Genomic DNA, 27,279 nt, shown 5'->3' on the forward strand with positions numbered 1-27,279 from the left:
TAGAGAGACTACATTCTTTGTTAATTTTAGGGGACTATATCTTGTAACTGTATTAATAGATGGTAAAATCAACAGTTAAAGTGTGTCTTGCTGGCCATCTGTAAGTAGTCTAAAGTGCTATATGGAATCAGTCTGAGTCAAATAAGAGCAGAGTGTGGAAGCACTTTCTCATTTTCCAGGAATTTAAGACCTCCTAGGTCAGGGGTTCTCAAACTGGGGGTCAGGACCCCTCAGGGGGTTGCAAGGTTATTACATGGAGATCGCAAGCTGTCCTCCTCCACCCAAAACCCACTTTGCCTCCAGCATTTATAATGGTGTTAAATATACAAAAAAAGTGTTTTTAATTCATAAGGGGCATCGCACTCAGAGGCTTGCTGTGTGAAAGGGGTCACCAGTACAAAAGTTTGAGAACCACTGTCCTAGGCAGTGTCTACACCAGTAACATTCTTATCAGGATTACAGGAAGGGCCAGTAATGGTGCAGCTGCATCAGTGATAAGAAAAGTGTAAACTAGTGCGGAGAGGGCACAGACTTTGTCCTCTTCCCCCCCGTGCTATTAAAACCTGCTCTGTACAAGTTTTCATGACTTAATGATAAAAGCACCTGAGCTCTAGGTTAGTGACTTAGCACATCTGATTCATAGCAATGGAGAGTGCTATGGCTAGGTCTCCCTAAAAGCTGTGACCCCCAGGCCCTAAATTCTGAGCTGAAGGTGTCAGACTTGTAACAGCTTCAGTAACAAAAAAGAAACATGACTATTAAAATATAAAAAGTATCAGACAATACTCCTTGTTTTGATATTCAACTGTGGACATCTCAGTGTTGGAATGTCTTTCAAATGTGCATTACCCCAACTGTTTAATTTGCAATAGGATTTGATTTGGATAATACACAACTTCTTTACAGAAGTTGTCAGACAGGAAGAGCTGGAGGCTTTGGCTCCTGTGCAAGGGTCAGTTAAGGTTTCAGGCCTTTGAGAGGCAGCTGAAGCTTTTAGCAGCTGAAGAAAAGAGTCATCTCTTTTTTTTCTTGTTTCCTATCCATATACATGATTTGACATTTTGATCTCTTGTTAACACTTACTGTCACTAGTTTTCAGAATTAGCCCTACCCTTGCAAGGAATGGACTACATGTTTGTATCCTAAGAACTTCACTGGTTTATGTTAGTTTAGAAGATTGTAACTATAGATTATGAAGGCAAACATGATTTTTAATGAAGTTTAGATTCTTTTGTTAAATCAATTTTATGGCTATGGAATTGGAAAGAAATTTAAAGGGCCAGAGATATATTACCACCCCACCACATTCCCAAACAATTTTAGGAATAGTACTGAATGGAATCTGAGATGGAGACTGACCACTAAAAAAGATTTTATATGATAAAGGGAAAAGCTGTGTGTGGTTGTTACTGCCTGCAAAAGGGAAATAGTATTCTACTTCGAAAAAAATATAATTTTGATGGGTTATGCCATGGTGTGAGAATGAGTAGAGTGAGTTTGGATCTAGCATCTGCCCTACAGCTGCCAAAAGAAAAGGCTTAACTCAGAATATTGTTCAGTAGTCAAGGTAGACTATCTTACCCAACCTGATACCAACCCCCAGCCACTGCCTATATTTCCCCTTTCTTCACTTTTATTTTCAAGTTTATCTTCAAGGCCAGAGTTGTCTGATCTGTTTTTGTACCACCTTTATGTCCATCCCCCCATCTACCAAAGGTGTTGGTTTTGATGTTTCTGTTACACTTAGCCCTGCCTCTGGCCCACGCATCTTGAGCTGCTCTAAGACACTACCCTCTTTTAAGAGAACCCTTTAACTTCCTTCTCCAGTGTCTACAAGAAGCCTGTCACATTTTAAAGTTACTTGCTCCATCATGCTGTTATTCCTAACAAATCTTATTTGTTCCTTTCATCCTTCCCCAGGCTGCACCATGTCTGAAACTAGTGTGTAGCCTCATCTGGGATTTTCAGTGTTTCAGGGGATTCAGAAATCGACGTGTTTACTAGCACATGTTTTCACTGTAGTGGGAGGCACCCAGCACATGCTGGGGTATTAAAATAAACTAAAGTGGTGGAAACACGTCATGTGGGATTTAAAGTGACTGAACAAAAAATTAATATAGGAAACAATCTTTCAATAACAGACTAAACAAATAACAGGTATTTTCCATGTCTACCTTCTAATTCTATAAATTAACTAGGCTACATCTGGCTTTAATTGGTGCGCATGATGAGATCCTATGTTCCACCTCCAACACAAAGCAAATGTTCCCAGTCAGGATTCACCAGCTGATTAAGAAATGCTTCATTTGGAGACTTTAAGAGTATGAGTTCTTTACATCAGCCACACAGAGTGAGCTGTGCCTTCTATAAAAAACATTGTGTAAGTCACACCACTTTTGAGAGGATTATGCCAAAGAATTAGTTAATTTGGATCATTTTCACTTATCAATGTATGTTGAATCCATTCTCTTTAGAACCCTATATTTAATTAAATATATACTCAAGTATTGTATAGATGGCACATTCTTTTTCTCTACAGCTGTTACACATTTTTACAAGTCAGAATAAAGAACGAACACATTTTTAAAAAAGTATCAAATTTATTTAGGTAATGTAGTTAGTTTTGCGTCTGTTCCATTTTAAAACAATATCAAAACTGTATAAATACCAAGGTGTAACCACATTCAAGACAAACAGTGAAGACTTAATCCAGATCATAAAAAGGTTAAAACATGTTTTATGTTCTAAAAATACTTGTCTTGAGCGACACTCGGAGAAGAAAGCTAACTGTTACACCTGAATGTTTCACATCCAACTCTTAACTAAGGGCTAGTATATACTGGCAACAGTTAACATGCCCTGTGTGGTCGTGGCTCTCAAAAAACAAAAAAAACCTACCCCCCACCTCCATGAGGGGTGTAGCTCCCAGCCCTGATGCACTGTCTACACTGGTGCTTTACAGTACTGAAACTTGCTGCGCTCAGGGGGGTGTTTTTTCACACCCTTGAGCAAGAAAGTTGCAGTGCTGTAAATTGCCAATGTAGACAAGCCCTAATATTGATTTAGCAAAACTTCCTGTTTGTTAGCATTGGTATTTATCATCTCTTATTCACTTCCTCCTTTCAATAATATAGAGCATCTGCTTTCATAGGTGTTTATCCTTTACATACTAAGTGAAGAGCTAGGCACGAGAATCCTATTCGCTCTGATTAAGAGACGTGTTATTGGAACAGGGCCTAAAACTTGATAGCTACTACAGGATCAGACCCATTGAACTAAAGTACTAATAAAAATTAAGATTTGCTAAAGCATGATATTAAACTACACATTTTTCACTTTTACTATTATTCTTTGGACAGAAAAATCTGAATAAATTAAATAGGTTAGTCTTCGCTCCAATTTACTTTGCAACTTTTACAACACTAGAACCACATGTGACTTTTGTTTCCTTTCATTAAGCCATCCTTTCAAAGCTGGTAATATCCAAGGCAGTTCCTCTGCTGCTCCAGAGTTACTGTTGTCCTCACCTAAACCTAGAATGGTATTTAGTTTGCCAAATGGAGCTCCACATTCATTTTGTGAAGCACATTGTAGGCAAGAGCTGTTCACATTGGGATATTGTGAAAATGAAGTCATTTGCCTACTGCTTTGTTGTAAAAACTTTCCTTCTGTGAACTATCCAAAAAAGGCTCAGTGGACTACTGACCGTCCAGGAAGCAGATTTTGAGAGCCACTCATGAAGAATTTAGTCAAGTGAATGTGAAATGCTAACACTGTTCATATAATAAACTCCTGAGAATACAAAGCTGACAACTGCTGCAGAAACAAGGACTGCTATTCCAGGACCAAGTTGAAACCAGGTTAAAAAAAATAAAAGTACTATAATGAAGACGAACTAACAGTAGAAAAAAGGCTGTATTAAAACGAAGTTCCTAAGCGTCTAGAAAACCAATGACTGCAATATTTTTAGAAAGTCAGACATTTTAATTTTTTCTTCCATAATTTAATATTGACATGTTTGAACAACTGCTAAAGCAGTTCCAATTTAAAAAACCAAACCCCACCCCCCAAGTGCATTAATTTTAATGTATGGCATGTAAACATACAAAAGTAAACTCATTGGAAAGTGGTATCTGGTTGAATTATACACATCAAATGCCATTGTAGATTAGACAGAGACAGCAACACAAATTGTGTAAGCAGAACATGAATAATTTCAAGGGTTGAATTGTTGTAGTTCAAGAAGATTGTTGGAGGAAGACAACAACACACAAAGATACAAGTGCACAAGAATGCGTCAACGAAAAAGCACATTTTTTGCACAAGGAAGGCATTTTGTCTCACTTAATCCCTCTTTGTTCGTTTGGCCTTTGCAATATTTTCCTGGCGTTTCTGTTTCTTCTTTTGCTCCCGCTCCCTGGCCTCAATCATTTTTGCCAGTTTCCATGATAGCACTGCACTTGCTAGGAACAATGGTGTAAGGGCCAAGATCACAGTGGTAAGAAAGCCATATGGATCCTTTGCAGCCCATTCCACAATATATTCAGCCCAGGCTTTGATATCAAACATCTTTTCTAGCATCCAATTGGGGAAATCCTACATAAAAATTGAACGATAAAATCTTTTCATTACATAGTCATAAAAGTACTGCAAAAGTTACCGTGCTATGCAGTGCAGTAGCAATATCTGCCCCCGCTACCTAGTTAATCAGAGTGCTTCACGTTTCTGTAGATAGAGGGAGGGAAGCCGCTATTTCAGTCAGCTGTTACGATCGTTCTCCAACACGTACTTTCCACCCCCGTCTCACCTGTACTTTCTGAACTTTCCTAGTCAGACGAGTAAACCGCTGGGTTGTTTATGCCGCCAAACTCGTTTTCTTTTAAACTCTTGTTCCACCCCCCGGAGCTGGCGGGACCCCCGATGGTTACGGTTTCTCCGCACCCCCGAGTTAAAAACCCCAGCCCTAGCGCATCTGCGGTCCACGCGGGCCACACAGGAGGGAGCGCGGCGCGGGGGCAGCGCGGCCGCTCCAGCTACGCACCCGGAGCGGGGCCCGGCCGGGAGCGAGCGGCTCACTTCCCGAGCCGTCGGGGGCGGGGGCGACCCCCGCAGCGGGCCGAGGAGCCCACAGTGTCGTCCCACCCCCCCCCTTATCCGACCGCTCGCGGCCGGGTCACGCTCCCTTCCCCGGCCCCAGCGCGGCAGCGGCACCCGAGGGGCGGGGCCGAATGAGTCACTGCCCCGCGGCGGGCTCCTGCGCGGGATCACGGGGCCCAGGGGGAGGCTCTCTGGGAGCCCTCGCCCTAGAGCCAGCCCAAGCCCCAGGGAAGAACTGACCCCTCCTGGCGGTGCCACGGCGGCTCCACGACCAGAAGCCGCGAGGACAGGAGACGCACTGGCCAACCGGAAACAGGAAAAGGAGACCGCGCAGCCCCCGCCGTTACGCCTCCGTGGCCATAGAGTCTATCTCTGGCACCGGCTAGCGCGTCCCTTCAGCCGCTGCTCTCCGGGCCTCGAGTCACGTGACTGCGGCCGGCGGCGATGTCTCTGCCTCCGCCGTTGCTCTGTGGGGGCAGAGTAGCGCGTCCGGACGGCGCGGGGCACTTCCGGGGCAGGCGGTAGGTAAACAGCGTGCGCCTGGCCGCTCGCGCGGGAGCGGGCTGGAGCAGTCCGTCCCTCAGTTCGTGCCGGCGGGGAGCTGGCTGCGGACCGATGGGAGGGAATGCAGAGACCCCCTGAGGGGGGAGGGGAGACAAGGCTCCCTCAGGGGGACAGAGTCCCCCCCGTAGCATAGTCTGGCAGATAATGAGCGGGGAGGGGGCTGCAGAAGCCCCTTGGAAAAGCAGAGTCTACGCTGCTCCCTCGGGCCGATGTTCCTGGTGCTCTTTGAAATTGAGCCCGTCAGTGATAAATGCCCCGGTGTCGTAGGCGGCGGTGGTGTAACCCTGGGAGACGGACGGGTCCATCATCAACACCCCAAAGTCGGTGTCCGGTGCCGTGGGCAGCTCACCCCCCGCCCCGACTTCGAGCAGGAAAGGAAATAAATTTGTTCTCCCAAAGCGCCCTGATCCCCTCATTTTATATACCGACGTGCAGTGTGGTGGGACCTGTCTGCTCATTTTAGAGGGGGGTGTGTGCAAATATCTTGTTTGTAATTGAACAACAGCTGGTATTCAGCTCTAGGTCGCGTTTAGACCGAGCTCATCAGTGTAGCCTTCCCGTAGCTCATTAAGCCACGTGACGAATCTGTGATGTGTTTGTTCTCTCATCTTCTCCCCTGGGGAAGGAGTGCATGTAGTAAAGTCTGGTTTTGGAAATGTTTTAAATCTATCTATACACCTGTTGCCATAAATCCAAGAGGTTTCTGCCTCCATTAAAAAAAAAACCAACAACACAACAGGCCAACTACTGGACCTCCAAGTTAAATTAGGTTTCAGAGAAGCAGCCCTATTAGTCTGTATTCGCAAAAAGAAAAGGAGCATTTATGGCACCTTAGAGACTAACCAATTTGTTTGAGCATAAGCTTTCGTGAGCTACAGCTCACTTCATCGGATGTAGCTCACAAAAGCTTATGCTCAAATAAATTGATTAGTCTCTAAGGTGCCACAAGTACTCCTTTTCTTTTTGCAAGTTAAATTAGTTGAACTTCCTTGTCTTGATGTGGTTCAGAATCCTAAAAGTAATAGTGCATTGTTAAATGCATGTAAAATGGATGCAAAAATTCAACAAGAGGGGAAGGTAAAGTACATTTGCCTGGAAAATTTTTGATATAGTAAAAGCCTACAGTATGGGTAGATAGAACAACATATTAGGCCCCACTCTTGCATACAGTTACACATGCTTAATTTTACCACTGTGAGTAATCCCATTGATTGCCATGGGGCTGTTCATGGTAGTAAAGGACATGCTTTAGTGTTTGCAGGAACCTGGTGGCTGAACTTTGTGACTTTGTCCTTACCCATAACTATTTCACATTTGGGGACAATGTATATCTTCAGATCAGCGGCACTGCTATGGGTACCCGCATGGCCCCACAGTATGCCAACATTTTTATGGCTGATTTAGAACAACGCTTCCTCAGCTCTCGTCCCCTAAAGCCCCTACTCTACTTGTGCTATACTGATGACATCTTCATCATCTGGACCCATGGAAAAGAAGCCCTTGAGGAATTCCACCATGATTTCAACAATTTCCATCCCACCACCAACCTCAGCCTGGTCCAGTCCACACAAGAGATCCACTTCCTGGACACTACAGTGCTAATAAACAATGGTCACATAAACACCACCCTATACCGGAAACCTACTGACCGCTATTCCTACCTACATGCCTCCAGCTTTCACCCTGACCACACCACACGATCCATCGTCTACAGCCAAGCTCTGCGATACAACCGCATTTGCTCCAACCCCTCAGACAGAGACAAACACCTACAAGATCTCTGTCAAGCTTTCTTACAACTACAAGACCCACCTGCGGAAGTAAAGAAACAGATTGATAGAGCCAGAAGAGTTCCCAGAAGTTACCTACTACAGGACAGGCCTAACAAAGAAAATAACAGAACGCCACTAGCCGTCACCTTCAGCCCCCAACTAAAACCCCTCCAACGCATTATTAAGGATCTACAACCTGTCCTAAAGGATGACCCAACACTCTCACAAATCTTGGGAGACAGGCCAGTCCTTGCCTACAGACAGCCCCGCAACCTGAAGCAAATACTCACCAACAACCACATACCACACAACAGAACCACTAACCCAGGAACTTATCCTTGCAACAAAGCCCGTTGCCAATTGTGCCCACATATCTATTCAGGGGACACCATCACAGGGCCTAATAACATCAGCCACACTATCAGAGGCTCGTTCACCTGCACATCCACCAATGTGATATATGCCATCATGTGCCAGCAATGCCCCTCTGCCATGTACATTGGTCAAACTGGACAGTCTCTACGTAAAAGAATAAATGGACACAAATCAGATGTCAAGAATTATAACATTCATAAACCAGTCGGAGAACACTTCAATCTCTCTGGTCACGCAATCACAGACATGAAGGTCGCTATCTTAAAACAAAAAAACTTCAAATCCAGACTCCAGCGAGAAACTGCTTAATTGGAATTCATTTGCAAATTGGATACTATTAATTTAGGCTTAAATAGAGACTGGGAGTGGCTAAGTCATTATGCAAGGTAGCCTATTTCCTCTTGTTTTTCCTCCCCCCCTCCCTCCCCCCCAGATGTTCTGGTTTAACTTGGATTTAAACTTGGAGAGTGGTCAGTTTGGATGAGCTATTACCAGCAGGAGAGTGAGTTTGTGTGTGTATGGGGGTGGGTTTTTGGAGGGGGGTGAGGGAGTGAGAGAACCTGGATTTGTGCAGGAAATGGCCTAACTTGATTATCATGCACATTGTGTAAAGAGTTGTCACTTTGGATGGGCTATCACCAGCAGGAGAGTGAATTTGTGTGGGGGGGTGGAGGGTGAGAAAACCTGGATTTGTGCTGGAAATGGCCTAACCTGATGATTACTTTAGATAAGCTATTACCAGCAGGACAGTGGGGTGGGAGGAGGTATTGTTTCATATTCTCTGTGTATATATAAAGTCTGCTGCAGTTTCCACGGTATGCATCTGATGAAGTGAGCTGTAGCTCACGAAAGCTCATGCTCAAATAAATTGGTTAGTCTCTAAGGTGCCACAAGTACTCCTTTTCTTTTTTAGAGATCTTGCAGTTACTTGAATTAGGTTGAGCTGTTCAGTAATTTCCATTCCCAGCTTTTCTGTGCTTGTTTCTCATATATATTTGTATTACTTAAAGGGCACCACATGAGTAACAAGTAGTGACTGTGCTTTACCAAAGGACATAATAATTGGCAAGAAATCTGATCTAAAATTCTTTCCATTGGGTATGTGTTATACATACATTTTTGCTACATGCAGATCCTTATCATAGGATAATTTATGCATTCTTAATACAAATTTAAAATTTTCTAAGGCTGTACTGTCCAGGCTATGCCTATAATATGCACTGAAAAGCACAGTCTCACTTCCTGTACTGTATTGCCAAGCCCTATACAAGCACTGGAATCTCTTAACTTTTCTCTAAGTCTCTGTCTCTTTGTATAATAACTTCTTCTACAAATGTCAGGAAAATGCAGAGCTCATCTAAATCAATGATGTGGTTATTATTTCTAAGATATTGTATTAGCATTATTGTTAGATGGTTTTACAAACTGTGTTATCTAAGTTAATAGTTCATTATAGCAGGGGAACTACCTGGTTTTAGAAACTTGGGATACCTTAAAATGAACAGGCCATCCAGTGGCTAAATGATATGTTTATCATCATATTTCCTGGAAAGCAACATAACACTATCTCCTTTGGTGACATTTCTGGATGCACTTATTGGAGATAAATTAAAGGAAGTCGTAGCCTAAGAGTACTGCATAATCATGCAGGCAAGTCAGGCATTTTGGATACCCCAGGTAATCTGGCAGATTGAATATCTATGACCCTTTTCTGGTTTTTGTTCAGTTCATTTATTTTTCTCCATTTTAGTGATGCTACACTGTCAAATTAAAGTACACTGCAAAACAAGCACTAGCCCAGTGAACATCACAACTTTGTACAGAATGGAGGCCACTTAGGCTCACCACATTCAGAGCTAAATGCAAAACCCACTTCTAGGCCCAAGCTCTCCCAAAGAACTACCCTTATTCATATCAATAGTCATGCTCTTCTTTTTAAATCATTACAGCAAATAGAAGAATGTCTGTCTCTTGGAGGTGGTGGAATCACAGTGCAGTGTGGGCTTGCACCTCTGCAATGTAAATATTGTGGGAGCTGATCTGTGTTTTCACCAGTGTGCACCATTCCCTGAAAACTGCAGACATTTGCAGGGGCAGGCAGAAGAGAGAATGAGACCCAGAGGGGCTGGTACAGCTGCCATGGCACCTGGAATCAGGCCAGGGAGCGGGTAGGAACTGCTCCACCTCTTCTCCCTGGCACCCCAACTCCCCATACAGAGCACCCACCTTGACTCCCCTTCCTATCTCTGACACCTCACCTTCCCCTGCTGCCCCCACTCCCCTTGTTCTACTGCCCATGCAGAGGACCTTTGCCCTCCCATTCAGAGCAAGCTTCTACTGCCTCTGCTCTTTCTGTCAGAAAAGGAAGAGAGAGGGGGATCATTTGTTGATATTATTTTTTACTACTGGGAGATGCTCAGTTGCAATCATGATGGATACTATTGTAAGTACCCAGATAAGTAGGCTAGATTCTGCAAAGTCCAGCATCAGATCAAATAAAACAGGATAAAGCCACACTACACACCATAATAAATCATTTCAGACTTGAACCATAAGCATACTTTTGTGTTCAGTCAGACTGGTAAATTGGGAATTGCTTTACAAAACTCTTTCAATGTGCCACTGCCCTTTTTCTGACATCCCTGTCTAGAATTCCTTTACAGGGCACTGACTGAGTCATTGTTCATATTTTTTAAATGAGTTATGAGAGAATGGAGGAGCCTAGGATGGAACAATGAGGGACACCTTGATGAAATCTTGTGTCCCCATAAAGAATGGTCTTTGATATGTACTAAGCATTGTAATGGTTTTACCTACAGATTGCCATGCATAGAGAGCGATGCTGTTAGAGACAAGTGTTAGGGACTCTGGCAAGAGTTGTGAAACAAGCTGTAAGACTTTTTGTGTATCAAAGCAGTATGCAATAACTTTAGGGTCTTAAATCTCTACAACCCACACATCTAGGTCACAGTTGTGATGAAATCCTGGCTCTTTTTAAGTCAATGGGACTTAAAACAGCCATTGACTTCAATTGGGCCTGGAGCAGGGTGGTCTGCTCCTTTAAGGAATTACTAGGGCCCTGGGACAGCCAGCCCTGTTCTGAGGCAGAGCCCCTTTAAGATGTTTGGGCCTGGTGGAGAGGATTATCAGACCCAGCTGGGAAGGGGCCAGGGCGATTCCTATAAGGATGGAAAGAGCTCAGTTGAGAATGGTATCAGCTGGTTCCTGTGATAGGCTCCTGTAGGAGGACTGGGGAAGAGTTTTGTTTGGTTTTACTTTGTGAGTTTTGTATTTGAAGAATAAATAAAGGCCTCAAAAAGAGGACCTGATCATGTGTTGGACATGGCATCAGTCCTTACTGAGCTGGAGAAACAGGCCAGCAGCCCTACAGGGCCAAGATTTCACACTTAGTATTTTTGGGAAAGGAAAATATTTGGCTTTTCAGTGATCACCAGCACTCAGTGGTAACAGCTAATGAAACAGTATCAAAATACCACTCAGCAATATTTTATAAACCAATTAACTTCAATAACATTAAATTGCCACCATTTAAAAAAAAATCTTTAACATACTTGAGCAGCATTGAAAGTTTTGTTAGGATGGAATCTTGAGTGAACTGATACTGAAGAGGTCTAGCAATCTTGTCCATTGTCAAACTACAAAAAGAATGGGTTGACAAAGTTGTGAAATGAAAGCTACAAGATGCCAAAAACTCCAACCTTAATAGAAATGATTGATAATGCAGAGGAAGGCACAGCAGTGCCGAGAGTATAATAGTGACATGGAAAATGGAGGAGTCACTTGCATGAAAGCAAAGCAGTCTCATGTTAGGAATCATTAATGAGGATGAAATTTTGAGTGTATATGTTTAATATATGCTTTCAATAAATTTGTTCATTTTGCTATGATGTGGTGACATGTTATTGGTGTAGAATCATGTAGAAAACCAGTGCTAAATGTTGTGATCATAATTTACATGCCTCTCTAGTTGACTTTGAATTTGCTCCACAAAGTAGCATGATACAACCCTGGTGTAACTCCATTAATATGTCCCATTGTGTACATAAAAATGTAAGTTGATAGTCCCACACACAGAATGGTTTCTACAAAGTTCATGTATTATTTAATTTCATAATTTTCTTGACCTTGTATATTCCACCTGCTGAGTAATATCACTCTTGTTTCTGGATGATGTGTATGAAACTCCCTTACATTGCATATTGGTGAACATTTTTTTGAAGAACTATAGAAATTAAGTTTATCTAGTGTCTCCCCCACACCCCCACCCCAGCTTGTAAAACTTCTAAACTGTGGATGCTTTATCAGCACTGTCTTGCCCATGCATGACACATCTGTAGTGTATGCAGACCGGTAGGTTTTCTGTTTCTTATAGCTGTACTTGAGCCAACAAAACTCCATTGTACCATTGGGGATTACAGCCTCTTTGTGTGCTACAAATCTTTATTTGAAGACTTCGTTGTGTTATGATGAAGTGGACTAGCAGTACATCTTTATTTCCTAGGCTAGGGGTTCTCAAACTTTTTATTTCGGAGGCCCCTGCAACATGCTATAAAAACTCCACGGCCCACCTGTGCCATTACAACTGGCTTTCTGCATATAAAAGCCAGGGCCGGCATCAAGGGGTAGCAAGCAAGGCAATTGCCCCAGGGCCACACACCACAGGGTCACTGCAAAGCTAAGTTGCTCAGGCTTCAGCTTCAGCCCTGGGTGATGGGGCTTGGCGCCTTGGGCTGCAGTCCTGTGTGGTGGGGCTTTGGCTTTCTGCTCTGGGCCTTAATGAGTCTAATGCCGGCCATGCTTGGTTGACCCCTTGAAACTTGCTCACGGCCCCCCAGGAGGCCGCAGACCCCTGGTTGAGAATCACTGCCCTAGATTGCATGAAGAGCCTCTTCCATTTGTACTATTGCTATCGTTCGTACAGCTGGACCTGAGCATCTCAGAAGAAATCATGAGTAATTCCACTGTGCTCAATCCATTTCCACATCATCTGTGTAAACTCTTCTTAGACTGTAAGTTGTTTAGGGCAGGGACTGTATGTGGATGATGTCTAGCACATTCTGGGTACTACTGGAAGGCAAAAAATAATAAGACTATTAAATTTTTCAATTTGTTTTCATAATAGTGGGTTTTGTATCTGGCTTTTAAAATGTTGATGGGACAAAAAAAGTGCGCACGACCAGCGTCAGATTAAAGTACCTTCATCCTTTAAAAGTGACCCACAATTATTTTTCTAGTAGCATTGTTTTTCTTCTCCTTAAAATGTTTTGGTACCCTGTGTTTTTGATCAGACATGAACCATATTTAGCCTTAATCTGCTTCTGGTTATATCACAACTTTTAACATCCTTTTTCTGAGTAATCAATTTTAGAGTTCAAAACAGGAAGTCAATTGCCCATAAAGACAGTAAGGGAAACTGGATTGCGTGACAGGTTTCAGAGTAGCAGCCATGTTAGTCTGTATTCGCAAAAAGAAAAGGAGTACTTGTGGCACCTTAGAGACTAACAGATTTATTTGAACATAAGCTTTCGTGAGCTACAGCTCGCATCTGAGGAATTGAGCTGTAGCTCACAAAAGCTTATGCTCAAATAAATTTGTTAGTCTCTAAGGTGCCACAAGTACTCCTTTTGGATTGCTTGTGAGATTGATAATTGGATATGAACCCGTCCATCTCCTACCTCGGTCACTAGTTCAAATCCACCCTAGTATGGTAATGACTGAAATGGCTGTTTATTGGTTTGTTTGTTTTTTTAAAAAATGGTGAAAAAAGAACCTCAGCACTGCTAAAGCTTTTTCTAGTAGTTAGAATAAGTGTCCGGAAGTCAGGAGACACGGAGATTATTTTTCCAGGTGGGCCACTAACACACAGCATGTCTCTAGGAAAATCACCTCAGTCTCCTCATCTGTAAATGAGGATAACATTTATCCTTGGGTAATACTCATCTTTGCAAAGTGTTTTTCTTTTCTTTGTTTCCCAGTTATAAATGTATAAATTTGTTCATCTTATCTGGATGAATGAAAATGTACATATGATTATAAGTGTGGCCAGGATGGTGCTGTCACGGCCTGCTGGAGCCTTTGTTCCATTTGCTTTAACTGCTTGCACCTTGGCTCTGTTGTTTTCCTACTATATAATACTTATCCTGATCCACATTAACTCAGCTACGCTAGTGTGCGTTGTTTCCATCAAGGTGTGTCATAACAGCAGCTCAGCCTTTATGTGGGATGGGCATTGAACTTTTCATAGAGTCATAGAAATGTAGGGCTGGAAAGGACCTCGAGAAGTCATCTATGCCACTCCCCTGCACTAGTATACCTAGACTATCCCTGACAGGTATTTGTCTAGCCACTTCTCTAAAGCCTCCAATGACGGGGATTCGGCAACCTCCCTTGGAAGCCTGTTCCAGTGCTTAACTATTCTGATCATTAGAAATATTTTCCCTAATGTCTAACCTAAGTCTCTCTTGCTGCAGATTAAGCTCATTACTTCTTGTCCTACCTTCAGTGGACACAGAGAACAATTGATCACCATCCTCAATGACAGCCCTCACATATTTGAAGACTGTTATCAGATCCCCCTTCAGTCTTGTTTTCTGAAGGTTAAATATGCCCAGTTTTTGTAACCTTTACTCATAGATCAGGTTTTTAAACCTTTTATTATTTTTGTTGCTCTCCTCTGGATCCTCTCCAATTTATGCACATCTTTCTTAAAGTCAGGTTTCAGAGTAACAGCCGTGTTAGTCTGTATTCGCAAAAAGAAAAGGAGTACTTTTGGCACCTTAGAGACTTATGCTCAAATAAATTGGTTAGTCTCTAAGGTGCCACAAGTACTCCTTTTCTTTCTTAAAGTGTGGCACCAACAACTAGACACAGTACTTCAGCTGGGACCTCACCAGCACCAAGTAGAGCAGAACAGTTACCTCCTGTGTCTTACATATGATGCTCCTGTTAATACATCCCACAATATTAGTCTTTTTCTCATATGCATCACATTGTTGGCTCATATTCAATTTCTGATGTAGTATAACCGTAGATCCTTTTCAGCAGTACTACCACCAAGCCAGTTATTCCCCATTTTCTATTTGTGCATTTAAGTTTTCTTTCCTAGATATAGTACTTGGCACTTGCCTTTACTGAATTTCATCTTGTTGATTTCAAATCAATTTTTCAAGGTCATTTAGATTTCTAATCCTGTCCTCAACACTTTAATTAAAAATGACCCTTTCAGCCCAATTCACTGTTATGGGGTCCGTGAGTTGCCGGTCTCGGGCTGTGTAACAAAGAGGTACTGCATAAATCGGGCTACTTTTGCACCCTTTCCCCACAAAGTTCTTCCTCTTTCTATTGCTGAATTTTTATTTCTCCCCCCAAACTTATTTTTTTTAAGAGGGAGCATTTTGCGCCCTTGTCCCCATGTTCCTGTGGAGATCACAGCAATCTGTTTTCTCCAAGGCAAGATTTCAGTGCATCAGAAATATCAAGGAACTGTTCCAAAAGCAGAGGGCACATTGCATGCTTTTTTTCCTTTCCGATTCAAAAACATTCCTTCACATTAGTAACAATGCCTTTCCAGGCAGGGAGAGGCAGAGGCGGGGGTTCATTTTTCATCAGCAAAACATTTTGAACTAAACAAGTACATTTTTACCCAGTCCCAAAGTTTAAGTAGTATGTGCTTGTTTTGTTTGTTTAATTGGTCAGACATTGTCACAAGAAATTCCACTCTCTCCATTCTGGAATAGAGCATGGAAAGAGCCATGAGCTTTAGCTTCTGGTTCTCATAAAATGCCCCATTGTTACATTGCCCCTTGTTAGATGAAAGATTTTCATGACCCCTGAACTAATTCTGCTGCTGTTAAAGTTGGCGGCGAAGGTTCCATTAACGTCACTGGCAGTAGAATCAGAACCTTAGAAAAGACATCAAGGAAAAGGATGATATAAATTTATCATTTAAAAATTAAGATCTCTGAGATGAAGCAAGCATTTGAATTGGTTGGTCTTTTTAGAAAAACAAACAAAAACACAACACCAACTGCTTCTTTACTTCTCTCCATTGCAGGAACTAGAAAACAAAAACTAAAAGAAGAGTCAAAGATTCATGTATCTTTAAGTCTTTAGAGAGGTGTTTGTTGTTGTTTTTTTTTTTTTTAATGCTACATCCAAAAATCCTAATTGCCTTGCAGAACCAATATCTAGTCAGGCTGGCCTCTGCCTCAAGGAGTTATCAAACTAGAATTTAGACATGACATAACTAGTGAGAGGGAGCACGAATTAGGGGACCTCCGGGCTGCTGTAGCTTATAATGTGCTTTCCATGGCCCTAGGAAATAGATAACCGCTATACTGCAAAAAGAAAAGGAGTACTTGTGGCACCTTAGAGACTAACAAATTTATCTGAGCATAAGCTTTCGTGAGCTGCAGCTCACTTCACGAAAGCTTATGCTCCTTTTCTTTTTGCAATACAGACTAAGGGTATGTCTACACTACGGAATAAGGTCGAATGTATAGAAGTCGTTTTTTTAAAAATTGGTTTTATATATTCGAGTGTGTGTCCCCACAGAAAATGCTTTAAGTGCATTAACTCAGCGGAGTGCTTCCACAGTGCCGAGGGAAGCGTCGACTTCTGGAGTGTTGCACTGTAGGTAGCTATCCCACAGTTCCCGCAGTCTCCGCTGCCCGTTGGAATTCTGGGTTGAGATCCCAATGCCTGATGGGGCTAAAACATTGTCGAGGGTGGTTCTGGGTACATATCGTCAGGCCCCCGTTCCCTCCCTCCCTCTGTGAAAGCAAGGGCAGACAATCGTTTCGCGCCTTTTTTCCTGAGTTACCTGTGCAGATGCCATACCACGGCAAGCATGGAGCCCACTCAGGTAACCGTCACCGTATGTCTCCTGGGTGCTGGCAGATGCAGTACTGCATTGCTACACAGTAGCAGCAACCCATTGCCTTCTGGCAGCAGACGGTGCAATATGACTGGTAGCCATCATCGTCATGTCCGAGGTGCTCCTGGCCGCGTCGGCCAGGAGCACCTGGGCAGACACGGGCGCAGGGACTAAACTTGGAGTGACTTGACCAGGTCATTCTCTTTAGTCCTGCAGTCAGTCCTATTGAACTGTCTTATGGTGAGCAGGCAGGCGATACGGATTGCTAGCAGTCATACTGTACCATCTTCCGCCGGGCAGGCAAGAGATGAGGATGGATAGCAGTCATATTGCACCATCTTCTGCCGAGCAGCCATGAGATGTGGATGGCATGCAGTCCTTCTGCACCGTCTGCTGCCAGCCAAAGATATAAAAGATAGATGGAGTGGATCAAAACAAGAAATAGACCAGATTTGTTTTGTACTCATTTGCTTCCCCCCCTCCTCTGTCTAGGGGACTCATTCCTCTAGGTCACACTGCAGTCACTCACAGAGAAGGTGCAGCGAGGTAAATTTAGCCATGTATCAATCAGAGGCCAGACTAACCTCCTTGTTCCAATAAGAACAATAACTTAGGTGCACCATTTCTTATTGGAACCCTCCGTGAAGTCCTGCCTGAAATACTCCTTGATGTAAAGCCACCCCCTTTGTTGATTTTAGCTCCCTGAAGCCAACCCTGTAAGCCGTGTCGTCAGTCGCCCCTCCCTCAGTCAGAGCAACGGCAGACAATCGTTTTGCGCCTTTTTTCTGTGCGGATGCCATACCAAGGCAAACATGGAGGCCGCTCAGCTCACTTTAGCAATTAGGAGCACATTAAACACCACACGCATTATCCAGCAGTATATGCAGCACCAGAACCTGGCAGAGTGATACCAGGCGAGGAGGCGACGTCAGCGCGGTCACATGAGTGATCAGGACATGGACACAGATTTCTGTGAAAGCATGGGCCCTGCCAATGCATGCATCATGGTGCTAATGGGGCAGGTTCATGCTGTGGAACGCCGATTCTGGGCTCGGGAAACAAGCACAGACTGGTGGGACCGCATAGTGTTGCAGGTCTGGGACGATTCCCAGTGGCTGCGAAACTTTCGCATGCGTAAAGGCACTTTCATGGAACTTTGTGACTTGCTTTCCCCTGCCCTGAAGCGCATGAATACCAAGATGAGAGCAGCCCTCATAGTTGAGAAGCGAGTGGCAATAGCCCTGTGGAAGCTTGCAACGCCAGACAGCTACTGGTCAGTTGGGAATCAATTTGGAGTGGGCAAATCTACTGTTGGGGCTGCTGTGATGCAAGTAGCCCACGCAATCAAAGATCTGCTGATATCAAGGGTAGTGACCCTGGGAAATGTGCAGGTCATAGTGGATGGCTTTGCTGCAATGGGATTCCCTAACTGTGGTGGGGCCATAGACGGAACCCATATCCCTATCTTGGCACTGGAGCACCAAGCCGCCGAGTACATAAACCACAAGGGGTACTTTTCAATAGTGCTGCAAGCTCTGGTGGATCACAAGGGATGTTTCACCAAATCAACGTGGGATGGCCGGGAAAGGTACATGACGCTCACATCTTCAGGAACTCTGGTCTGTTTCAAAAGCTGCAGGAAGGGACTTTATTCCCAGACCAGAAAATAACTGTTGGGGCTGTTGAAATGCCCATATGTATCCTTGGGGACCCAGCCTACCCCTTAATGCCATGGCTCATGAAGCCGTACACAGGCAGCCTGGACAGTAGTCAGGAACTGTTCAACTACAGGCTGAGCAAGTGCAGAATGGTGGTAGAATGTGCATTTGGATGTTTAAAGGCGCGCTAGCGCAGTTTACTGACTCACTTAGATCTCAGCGAAACCAATATTCCCACTGTTATTACTGCTTGCTGTGTGCTCCACAATATCTGTGAGAGTAAGGAGGAGACGTTTGTGGCGGGGTGGGAGGTTGAGGCAAATCGCCTGGCTGCTGGTTACGCGCAGCCAGACACCAGGGCGGTTAGAAGAGCACAGGAGGGCACGGTACACATCAGAGAAGCTTTGAAAACGAGTTTCATGACTGGCCAGGCTACGGTGTGAAAGTTCTGTTTGTTTCTCCTTGATGAAACCCCCCGCCCCTTGGTTCACTCTACTTCCCTGCAAGCTAACCACCCTCCCCTCCTCCCGTCAATCACCGCTTGCAGAGGCAATAAAGTCATTGTTGCTTCACATTCATGCATTCTTTATTCATTCATCACACAAATAGGGGGATGACTAACAAGGTAGCCCAGGAGGGGTGGTAGAGGAGGGAAGGAAAATGCCACACAGCACTTTAAAAGTTTACAACTTTAAAATTTATTGAATGCTAGCCTTCTTTTTTTTGGGCAATCCTCTGTGGCGGAATAGCTGGTTGGCCGGTGGCCCCCCCACCGCGTTCTTGGGCCTCTGGGTGTGGAGGCTATGGAACTTGGGGAGGAGGGCGGTTGGTTACACAGGGGCTGTAGTGGCAGTCTGTGCTCCAGCTGCCTTGGCTGCAGCTCAGCCGTACACTGGAGCATACTGGTTTGGTCCTCCAGCAGCATCAGCATTGAATCCTGCCTCTTCTCATCACGCTGCCACCACATTTGAGCTTCAGCCCTGTCTTCAGCCCGCCACTTTCTCTCTTCAGCCCGCCACCTCTCCTCCCGGTCATTTTGTGGCTTTCCTGCACTCTGACATTATTTGCTTCCACGCATTCGTCTGTGCTCTGTCAGTGTGGGAGGACAGCATGAGCTCAGAGAACATTTCATCACGAGTGCGTTTTTTTTTCTTTCTAATCTTCACTAGCCTCTGGGAAGGAGAAGATCCTGTGATCATTGAAACACATGCAGCTGGTGGAGAAAAAAAAAAAAGGGACAGCGGTATTTAAAAAGACACATTTTATAAAACAGTGGCTACAGTCTTTCAGGGTAAACCTTGCTGTTAACATTACATACATAGCACATGTGCTTTCATTACAAGGTCGCATTTTGTCTCCCCCCACCGCGTGGCTACCCCCTCAACCCTTCCCCCTCCCCGTGGCTAACAGCGGGGAACATTTCTGTTCAGCCGCAGGCAAACAGCTCAGCAGGAACGGGCTCCTCTGAATGTCCCCTGAAGAAAAGCACCCTATTTCAACCAGGAGACCATGAATGATATCTCACTCTCCTGAGGACACAGAGAGATAAAGAACGGATGTTGTTTGAACGCCAGCAAACATACACTGCAATGCTTTGTTGTACAATGATTCCTGAGTACGTGTTACTGGCCTGGAGTGGTAAAGTGTCCTACCATGAAGGACGCAATAAGGCTGCCCTCCCCAGAAACCTTTTACAAAGGCTTTGGGAGTACATCCAGGAGAGCCGCGAATGCCAGGGCAAATTAATCCTTTCACATGCTTGCTTTTAAACCATGTATAGTATTTTAAAAGGTACACTCACCGGAGGTCCCTTCTCCGCCTGCCGGGTCCAGGAGGTAGCCTTGGGTGGGTTCGGGGGGTACTGGCTCCAGGTCCAGGGTGAGAAACAGTTCCTGGCTGTCGGGAAAACCGGTTTCTCCGCTTCCTTGCTGTGAGCTATCTACAACCTCCTCCTCATCATCGTCATCTTCTTCGTCCCCAAAACCTGCTTCCATGTTGCCTCCATCTCCATTGAAGGAGTCAAACAACACGGCTGGGGTAGTGGTGGCTGAACCCCCTAAAATGGCATGCAGCTCATCATAGAAGCGGCATGTTTGGGGCTCTGACCCGGAGCGGCCGTTCGCCTCTCTGGTTTTCTGGTAGGCTTGCCTCAGCTCCTTAAGTTTCACGCGGTACTGCTTTGGATCCCTGTTATGGCCTCTGTCCTTCATGCTTGGGAGATTTTGACAAAGGTTTTGGCATTTCGAAAACTGGAACGGAGTTCTGATAGCACGGATTCCTCTCCCCATACAGCGATCAGATCCCGTACCTCCCGTTCAGTCCATGCTGGAGCTCTTTTGCGATTCTGGGACTTCATCATGGTCACCTCTGCTGATGAGCTCTGCATGGTCACCTGCAGCTTGCCACGCTGGCCAAACAGGAAATGAGATTAAAAAGTTTGCAGTTCTTTTCCTGTCTACCTGGCCAGTGCATCTGAGTTGAGAGTGCTGTCCAGAGCGGTCACAATGGAGCACTCTGGGATAGTTCCCGGAGGCCAATACCTTTGAATTGTGTCCACAGTACCCCAAATTCGACCCGGCAAGGCCGATTTAAGCACTAATCCACTTGTCAGGGGTGGAGTACGGAAATCGATTTTAAGAGTCCTTTAAGTCGAAATAAAGGGCTTCATCATGTGGACGGGTGCAGGTTTACATCGATTTAACACTGCAAAATTCGACCTAAAGTCCTAGTGTAGACCAGGGCTAACACGGCTGCTACTCTGAAATCTGTCAGCTGTAGTGCAGTTCACTTTAGCTATGCCCTCTCTATCAGGTAGTGGGAATAGAGCCTCCAACCCCGGCAGTACTCTGGCTACAGGAGTATCTTTGCAGATCGGGGATTCTCAGAAGGCTGTTTCTGCCTACTTTCAGGCCTTTTGTGGTGCCAGACTAGCATAAAATGGCCTTTGTGTAACTGAGAATCAGGGCTCTAGAATTCCAGGCTGGTTGCTTCTTTCTTGTAGTAATGACCTGAAGTCAATTTTAAACATTGCCTTTAAAGTACAATTTTATTTTGAAAAAATGAATATATTAAATATTGTTTTCCTTTGCCAAGTGGTGGTAGATGTCATTGCACGTCAGTTTCCCATTGGAGTAGAAATCAGTAATGTCTATGGAGTCTGGATATTTTCTTAGTGTAACTTGTCCATTTACACTCTATACACCAGTCATTGAACAGAGGTGGTCACAAACAACACCACAAACAACCCCCTTCATGAATGTCAACCCAGACCCCAGTCAGTTCCCAGGAAGCAACTCTGTACTAAGGCCTGGTCTACACTAGGAATGTATATCAGTATAGCTATGTCTCTCAGGGTTGTGAAAAATCACACCCATGAGAGATGTAGTTATACTGACCTACTCTGGTGTAGATGGAAGAATTATTCCATCGACCTACCTACCATCTCTCAGGGAGGTTGATTACCTACACTGATGGCATAACCGCTCCCATCGGTCTAGGTATTCTTAACACTGAAGTGCTATAGCAGCACCACTGTACCGTTTTAAGTGTAGACATAGCCCAAGAGTCTAGACCTGACTCTCTAGTTAGAGAGACTCCCCCAAAATCTCCCCCGAAAGAACATGCATCACAAACATAAGATATAGCATTTATTCAGAGTATATAGCGATCATATGCAAATAGAAGTAATTTACAAGACTATGTGTGACGGTGACATTTGGTGACTTCTTTTATTATTATTTATTTATTTATTTATTATTTGTACTACCATAGTGCCCATGAGCCCCGGTCATGGACCAGTACCACACTGTGCTAGGCACTGTACAAATTTCTGCCATAATAATATCTTGTTTAATAATGATGTCATATAAGAGATCTAGGTCTGAGTCCTGCTCTTGTTGCATTAATTGTAACTTGGGAAATTAGATAAAAAATCACTAGCTTTCAGTCCTACTGCCACAAGCTGGAGCTTGTCTTATCTTATAAGATTGGTCCTGAGTGACGACTTGCCTTGTATTTTAAAGGATGTTCCTTATGGGGATGCTATTGCCCTGCATCCCCTAGTAAATCTCAAATGCAGTTTAACCTGTATATAGGCAAAATATCATACCCCAATTGTGTTCAGTTGCATGATCTTGTAATACAAACAAAATTTTGTATGCTATCTCTTGAAAAGAAGCTGTGTCCATGTTTTAAATCATCGATCCATTAGCTCTTTGAAACATTGTTCATCACCCTAGTCTGGTCAGTTGACATGGAAGACCTCTGAGAAATGTGTCTTGTGTTCCAGAGTGCCTCCAGTCTTCCATTGCTTATGGAAAGTCCCTGTGTTTCCCTCACCTTTTCACTGAATTGGGGCTAGATAGCGTGGCTGCACTGACGCCAGTTCAGACCCACACATCCTTTCCTGTCTCTGCCTCGCTCCTGAGGGGGAATATTTTTTCCTACAGCTCTTTATGGTGCACAGCATTTGCTTCTGTTCACTCCAAACCAGCTTGGTTGACCAATGGGTTGGGGGAGAGGAGCTCCACCCAATCTCAACCCATTTGCTTGGCAGGAGGAGTAGCAGCTGTGCTTTAACATAACATAAGAATGGCCATACTGGGTCAGACCAATGGTCCATCTAGCCCGGGTACCTGTCTTCTGACAGTAGCCAATGCCCAGTGCTTCAGAAAGAATGAACAGAACAGGAAATTATCAAGTGATCCATCCCCTGTTGCCCATTCCCAGCTAGGCTAAGACACTTTAGAGCATAGTTTTATACCAAAGATCGCAAAAGATTCAGGTTGCTTCCAGTCCCAAGAGACTAGACTTACCCAGGTCAGTTTGTACCTCAGATCTCATATCAAAGACAATGCTTGTAAGCAATCATATAATAAACTAACTAAGGATTTATTAATTAGGAAAAAGAATTGAGAGAATTATTTGCAGGTTAAAGTGGGGAACATATGTACACAAATGAGTTAGTCTATGGTTCCAAAAGGTGACAGAGCAGTAATTACCTGTCAGCACTGTATGCCTTTTAGGGCTCACCCAGGTTAACACTGGGGATCTCTGCTTTTGTTTCTTAGCTCTAGTCCTATGAGAGTCCAAACAGCAAACAGATGAAGAATTTTTATGTCACTATCTTTATTTCCTTCTTCCAGAATTCAAGCTGATGGGACAAGCTTTCTTGCATATATCACCTTCACAATGTAAGAGGGTCATTAACCCCATCTTTGTAGCATGTTTCACTATGGCCCACTTAGTTTTGATAGTCCTCCTTGATGGGCTGGAGAACCACTCCTCCTGCCTGGGTTTCCAAATTCAGAGCAGGCATTTTTACAGTTATAAAGCAAAACCTACATATTACCTTATAGCATGGGATACAGATGTTACGAGTAAGATTAACGCATGCGGCAATTAACCGGCGTTGTATAGAGTATGAACACCAACACATTTTCGCAAGTTCAACACCTATTTTGAACAATACTAACATACAGGTAGGTTAGTTTGGTTTCCATGCACGAGCTTGTCGGTGCTCAGCTGAGGCCTAAAGCCTTGGCAAGAGCTGGCACTTTCACAGGAACCTTGCCTCTGTCCCCTTGGCCTGATACACTATGACAGAGTCTTGAGTTATACAGTATTGTGCAATTATGTAACAGGACACACTATTTGGCAAATAATATGGTGTAGGCAGCTGAGCTGTTGTCTGTAGCCGTAGATGTACATGTATACAGTAGTGTTCCATATTTATAGCATAGATTAATGTTATTTGATCATGTAATATAGACATTAAAATAGTGTTCCATCTCAAGTGTTTTTAGAGGCATGTAGCACTGTGGTGTGTTTGATCTAATGCAAATGAAGAAAGAAGAGTTAATGTTAACAGGAAGACTTTAACTCTATTGCACAGACACAAGTGTCATTTGCACTAGGGCTGGTCTGCGCTACCAAGTAGATCCCCTTGCTTTGATCTGTTTGTGCATGGCTATACTCAACTTTGTGTCCAGCCAATGTAATTGCCCCATTACATCAACGCAGTAAAACCACCTCCACGAACAGCATGGAGCCATCCTTAACCTACGGAGGTTGGTGCAGTGTGAGTGTAGACGCTGCATGACCTGTGTCAACTCAACAATCCTCCAACAACTGTCCCACAATGCCCCATTCTCTACAACAGTAACACTCTGGTCACAATTGAAAATTTAAGTGCCCAGAAGTCACAGATACTGGAAACTACCCCCACTTTGAAGCCCCCTACATGTTTTTGAAATGCCTTTTCTTGATTGCCTACCTTGGTGAGCACACCTAGCAGCTCTCCTTGTATGCAACTGCCCAGTCGACTGTGCCAGCACAATATCATAGATGCGCTCCTGCCTGGAGTAGACAGAAGTTATAGGATCTTCTGGGCTTGTGGGGAGAAGCAGCTGTGTTAAGCACAGCTATAGATCAGTCGTAAAAATGTGGACATCTAAAATAGATTGCATGGGGGATGCTGGCAAAGGGATATGACAGGGTTCAGTAGCAGTGCTGCATGAAAGCAAAGGAACTTGGCCAGGAATACAATAGATCTGGTGGTGCCCTGCAGATCTGCTGTTTTTACAATGAGCTGCATGCCATACTTGGCAGAGACCCCATCAGCCCACAGACTACTATGGATACCTCAGAGGAGCCTGAGACAGAGACTTCTGCTGTGAACAGTGAGGAAGAGGAGAAAGCAGAGGGGGTGGGGGGAGAGCTCCAGCTATGCCGTGAGCCAGGGTCTGTTCACAGTCTAGCCAGTCCCACCAAGTGCACATGGATGAGCCTAATGAAGGAAATAGAGTAAGTGCATTCAAGCATTTTCCTTACAGTGTTTAAATTTAAATATGGCACCTGGCCCATCCCCAAGTTAACAAGATAAAGATATCAACTTTTCGTTCATTTGCTTATCTGAGAAGAAATAAAGGTACAACAAACAGGTAAAGTTTTCATTCCCCTATTGGGTTGGGCGGGGGATGCACAGCACATTATTTTATGTACAGAGGGTTGTCCCTTGTATCCTGAGAGATCTCTATGAAACTTCCATGGAGATACTCTGCAATCCTCTTTTGAAGGTTTCTGGGGATGGCTGCCTTCATTGTTTCTGCAGGAAGACACTTTCCCACACCACTCTGTGATTACTTTGGCTGGCATCATTGCAGTAAATAGGCTAGTGTCACATGGGCCCAGGCAGCTTCAGAATGCCAGTAGGAGTTATGTTCTCTGTGCCTTTGGATAAAAGATATCAACCAAAACCAACACCCCCCCACCCCCTCCTTTCCACCCCTGCAGACCATGCTAACTATGCCTCTGGCTGGAGAGCAGTGCTGTGCCAAGGTGCTCCAAAGCTGAAGTGTCAATAAGCATTATTTACTAAACATTTATGGGCATAAGGGAAGTGAGTTGTGAAACTTATCTTTTCCATTGGAACTGTAAATGCAGTGGTACATCTTGTCTTTTTTTTAAATCAGCTGCTTCCGGTGTGGTACTTCCCCATTCCACACCTGCAGAACACCTGACCCTGATGAGGAAGAGAAAGAAGAGGACATATTCAGTGAGATACTATAAGTCAGTGCTGTATCAGACCATGAACAAAGGGCTTGGAGGGCCAATATGACTGACAGCCTAAAGAAGGAAAGAAAGGACAAGAGAGAGACCCAGGAGTCTCAGCAGGACAAAGAGAGGGAAATACACCAGGACATAATGGGACTTCTCAGGCAGCAAACCCAAATGCTGCAGCACGTGGTTGACCTATAGATCCAAAAACGTTAGACGCTCCAGCCTTTTCAGCTCTTGGAGAACTTCATGATTTCTGCTCTCTACCCCTCCCAACATACCACATAGCATCAAGGGGAACATCCTTATCCCTATCATTCCTCGCCAGGGACAGCAAGGAAAACCACGGCTTCACCATGGTTGGTGTGTGGGTAGCCACAACAGACTACACTTGTGCACGGAAGTGGACAGAAATGTTTGCTTATAAAGTTTCACTCCATTAATTTGTTAGAATTTTGTATTACATTGCCTGTGGGATTTTTTTGCATTGTTTTTCTGCACTGTTTTCCCCACTCAGTAAAGTTCTATTTTTGGAGAATAAAATTATCTTTATTAGTTCACAACACACATTGTAGAATGCATATCAGTACTCAAAGCAAACAGTACTTGTTAATATCCAGCAAGCACAATGTAATTCATAGCCTCAGGAAAACACCTAGTCATATTTATAAATGAACAGCAAGCAGTACACAATTCTTAGCAGCACCCAAAGCTCCAACTCCAAAGACTAATCCAGAACCGAACGCTACTGTGGCTGACAGTTAAAGGTGCTCTTTCAAAGCCTCCCTCAACTGTATAGCCCCACACGGGGCTCTTATAATGGCCCTTGTGGCTGGCAGACAGCTGCTCCAGCTCCACCCCAGCGGGAGCTTTTCCCCCTTTGCCTCACAGATATTATGCAGAACACAACAGGCAGCTATAACTGTTGGGATATTTTTCTTGCTGACATCCAGCTAGAAAGTAAACATTGCCAGAGTGTCTTCAGCCTACCAAAAGCACATTCAGCAATCATTCTGCACCTGCTGAGCCAGTAGTTGAATTTCTTCTTGGTGCCGTCAAGGTGACCAGTGCATGGTTTCATGAGACGGGGGAGAAAGGAGTAGGGTGGGTCTTCCAGCATCACTATTGGCATTTTAATTGCAGATGGCTAGCCAATTTATTTGAGCATCCGATGAAGTGAGCTGTAGCTCACGAAAGCTTATGCTGAAATAAATTGGTTAGTCTCTAAGGTGCCACAAGTACTCCTTTTCTTTTTGCGAATACAGACTAACGCGGCTGTTACTCTGAAACCTGTCAGGAAAGAATGTTCATGCTTGCAGTTTTCTGAGGAGTCCTGTGATCTTAAAGATGCAAGTGTTAT

General features: G+C 44.1%; 2 protein-coding genes across 10 annotated transcripts in view; one reads left to right on the plus strand and one right to left on the minus strand.

Moving 5' to 3' along the window:
* Positions 1 to 2,580: 2,580 nt before the first annotated feature.
* Positions 2,581 to 5,457, minus strand: SMIM15 (small integral membrane protein 15). 3 transcript variants are annotated; one of them, XM_077816903.1, is made up of 2 exons: positions 5,338 to 5,457; positions 2,581 to 4,596 (listed from the first exon to the last, which is right to left on the minus strand). In XM_077816903.1, the coding sequence occupies exon 2, from the start codon at positions 4,579 to 4,581 to the stop codon at positions 4,345 to 4,347; it is 237 nt and encodes a 78-aa protein (XP_077673029.1). In that variant the 5' UTR covers positions 4,582 to 4,596; positions 5,338 to 5,457; the 3' UTR covers positions 2,581 to 4,344. The 3 variants fall into 3 exon arrangements, with proteins under 3 accessions (XP_077673029.1, XP_077673030.1, XP_077673028.1); XM_077816904.1 differs by lacking the exon at positions 5,338 to 5,457 and adding an exon at positions 5,042 to 5,269; XM_077816902.1 differs by lacking the exon at positions 5,338 to 5,457 and adding an exon at positions 4,808 to 5,025.
* Positions 5,458 to 5,491: 34 nt separating this feature from the next.
* Positions 5,492 to 27,279, plus strand: part of LOC144264909 (THAP domain-containing protein 6-like) — a 37,457-nt gene continuing 15,669 nt past the window's right edge. For 2 of the 7 annotated variants that reach the window (XM_077816892.1, XM_077816896.1), the window contains exon 1: positions 5,498 to 5,618. The gene's annotated coding sequence lies outside the window, so the exon portion shown is untranslated. Of the gene's footprint in view, positions 5,623 to 25,147; positions 25,167 to 27,279 lie in introns of those variants that run through there. The other 5 variants (XM_077816893.1, XM_077816894.1, XM_077816891.1 and 2 more) reach the window with 5 other exon arrangements.

The sequence above is a fragment of the Eretmochelys imbricata genome, chromosome 5 (assembly GCF_965152235.1).
Source record: "Eretmochelys imbricata isolate rEreImb1 chromosome 5, rEreImb1.hap1, whole genome shotgun sequence".
Classification (NCBI taxonomy): domain Eukaryota; kingdom Metazoa; phylum Chordata; order Testudines; family Cheloniidae; genus Eretmochelys; species Eretmochelys imbricata.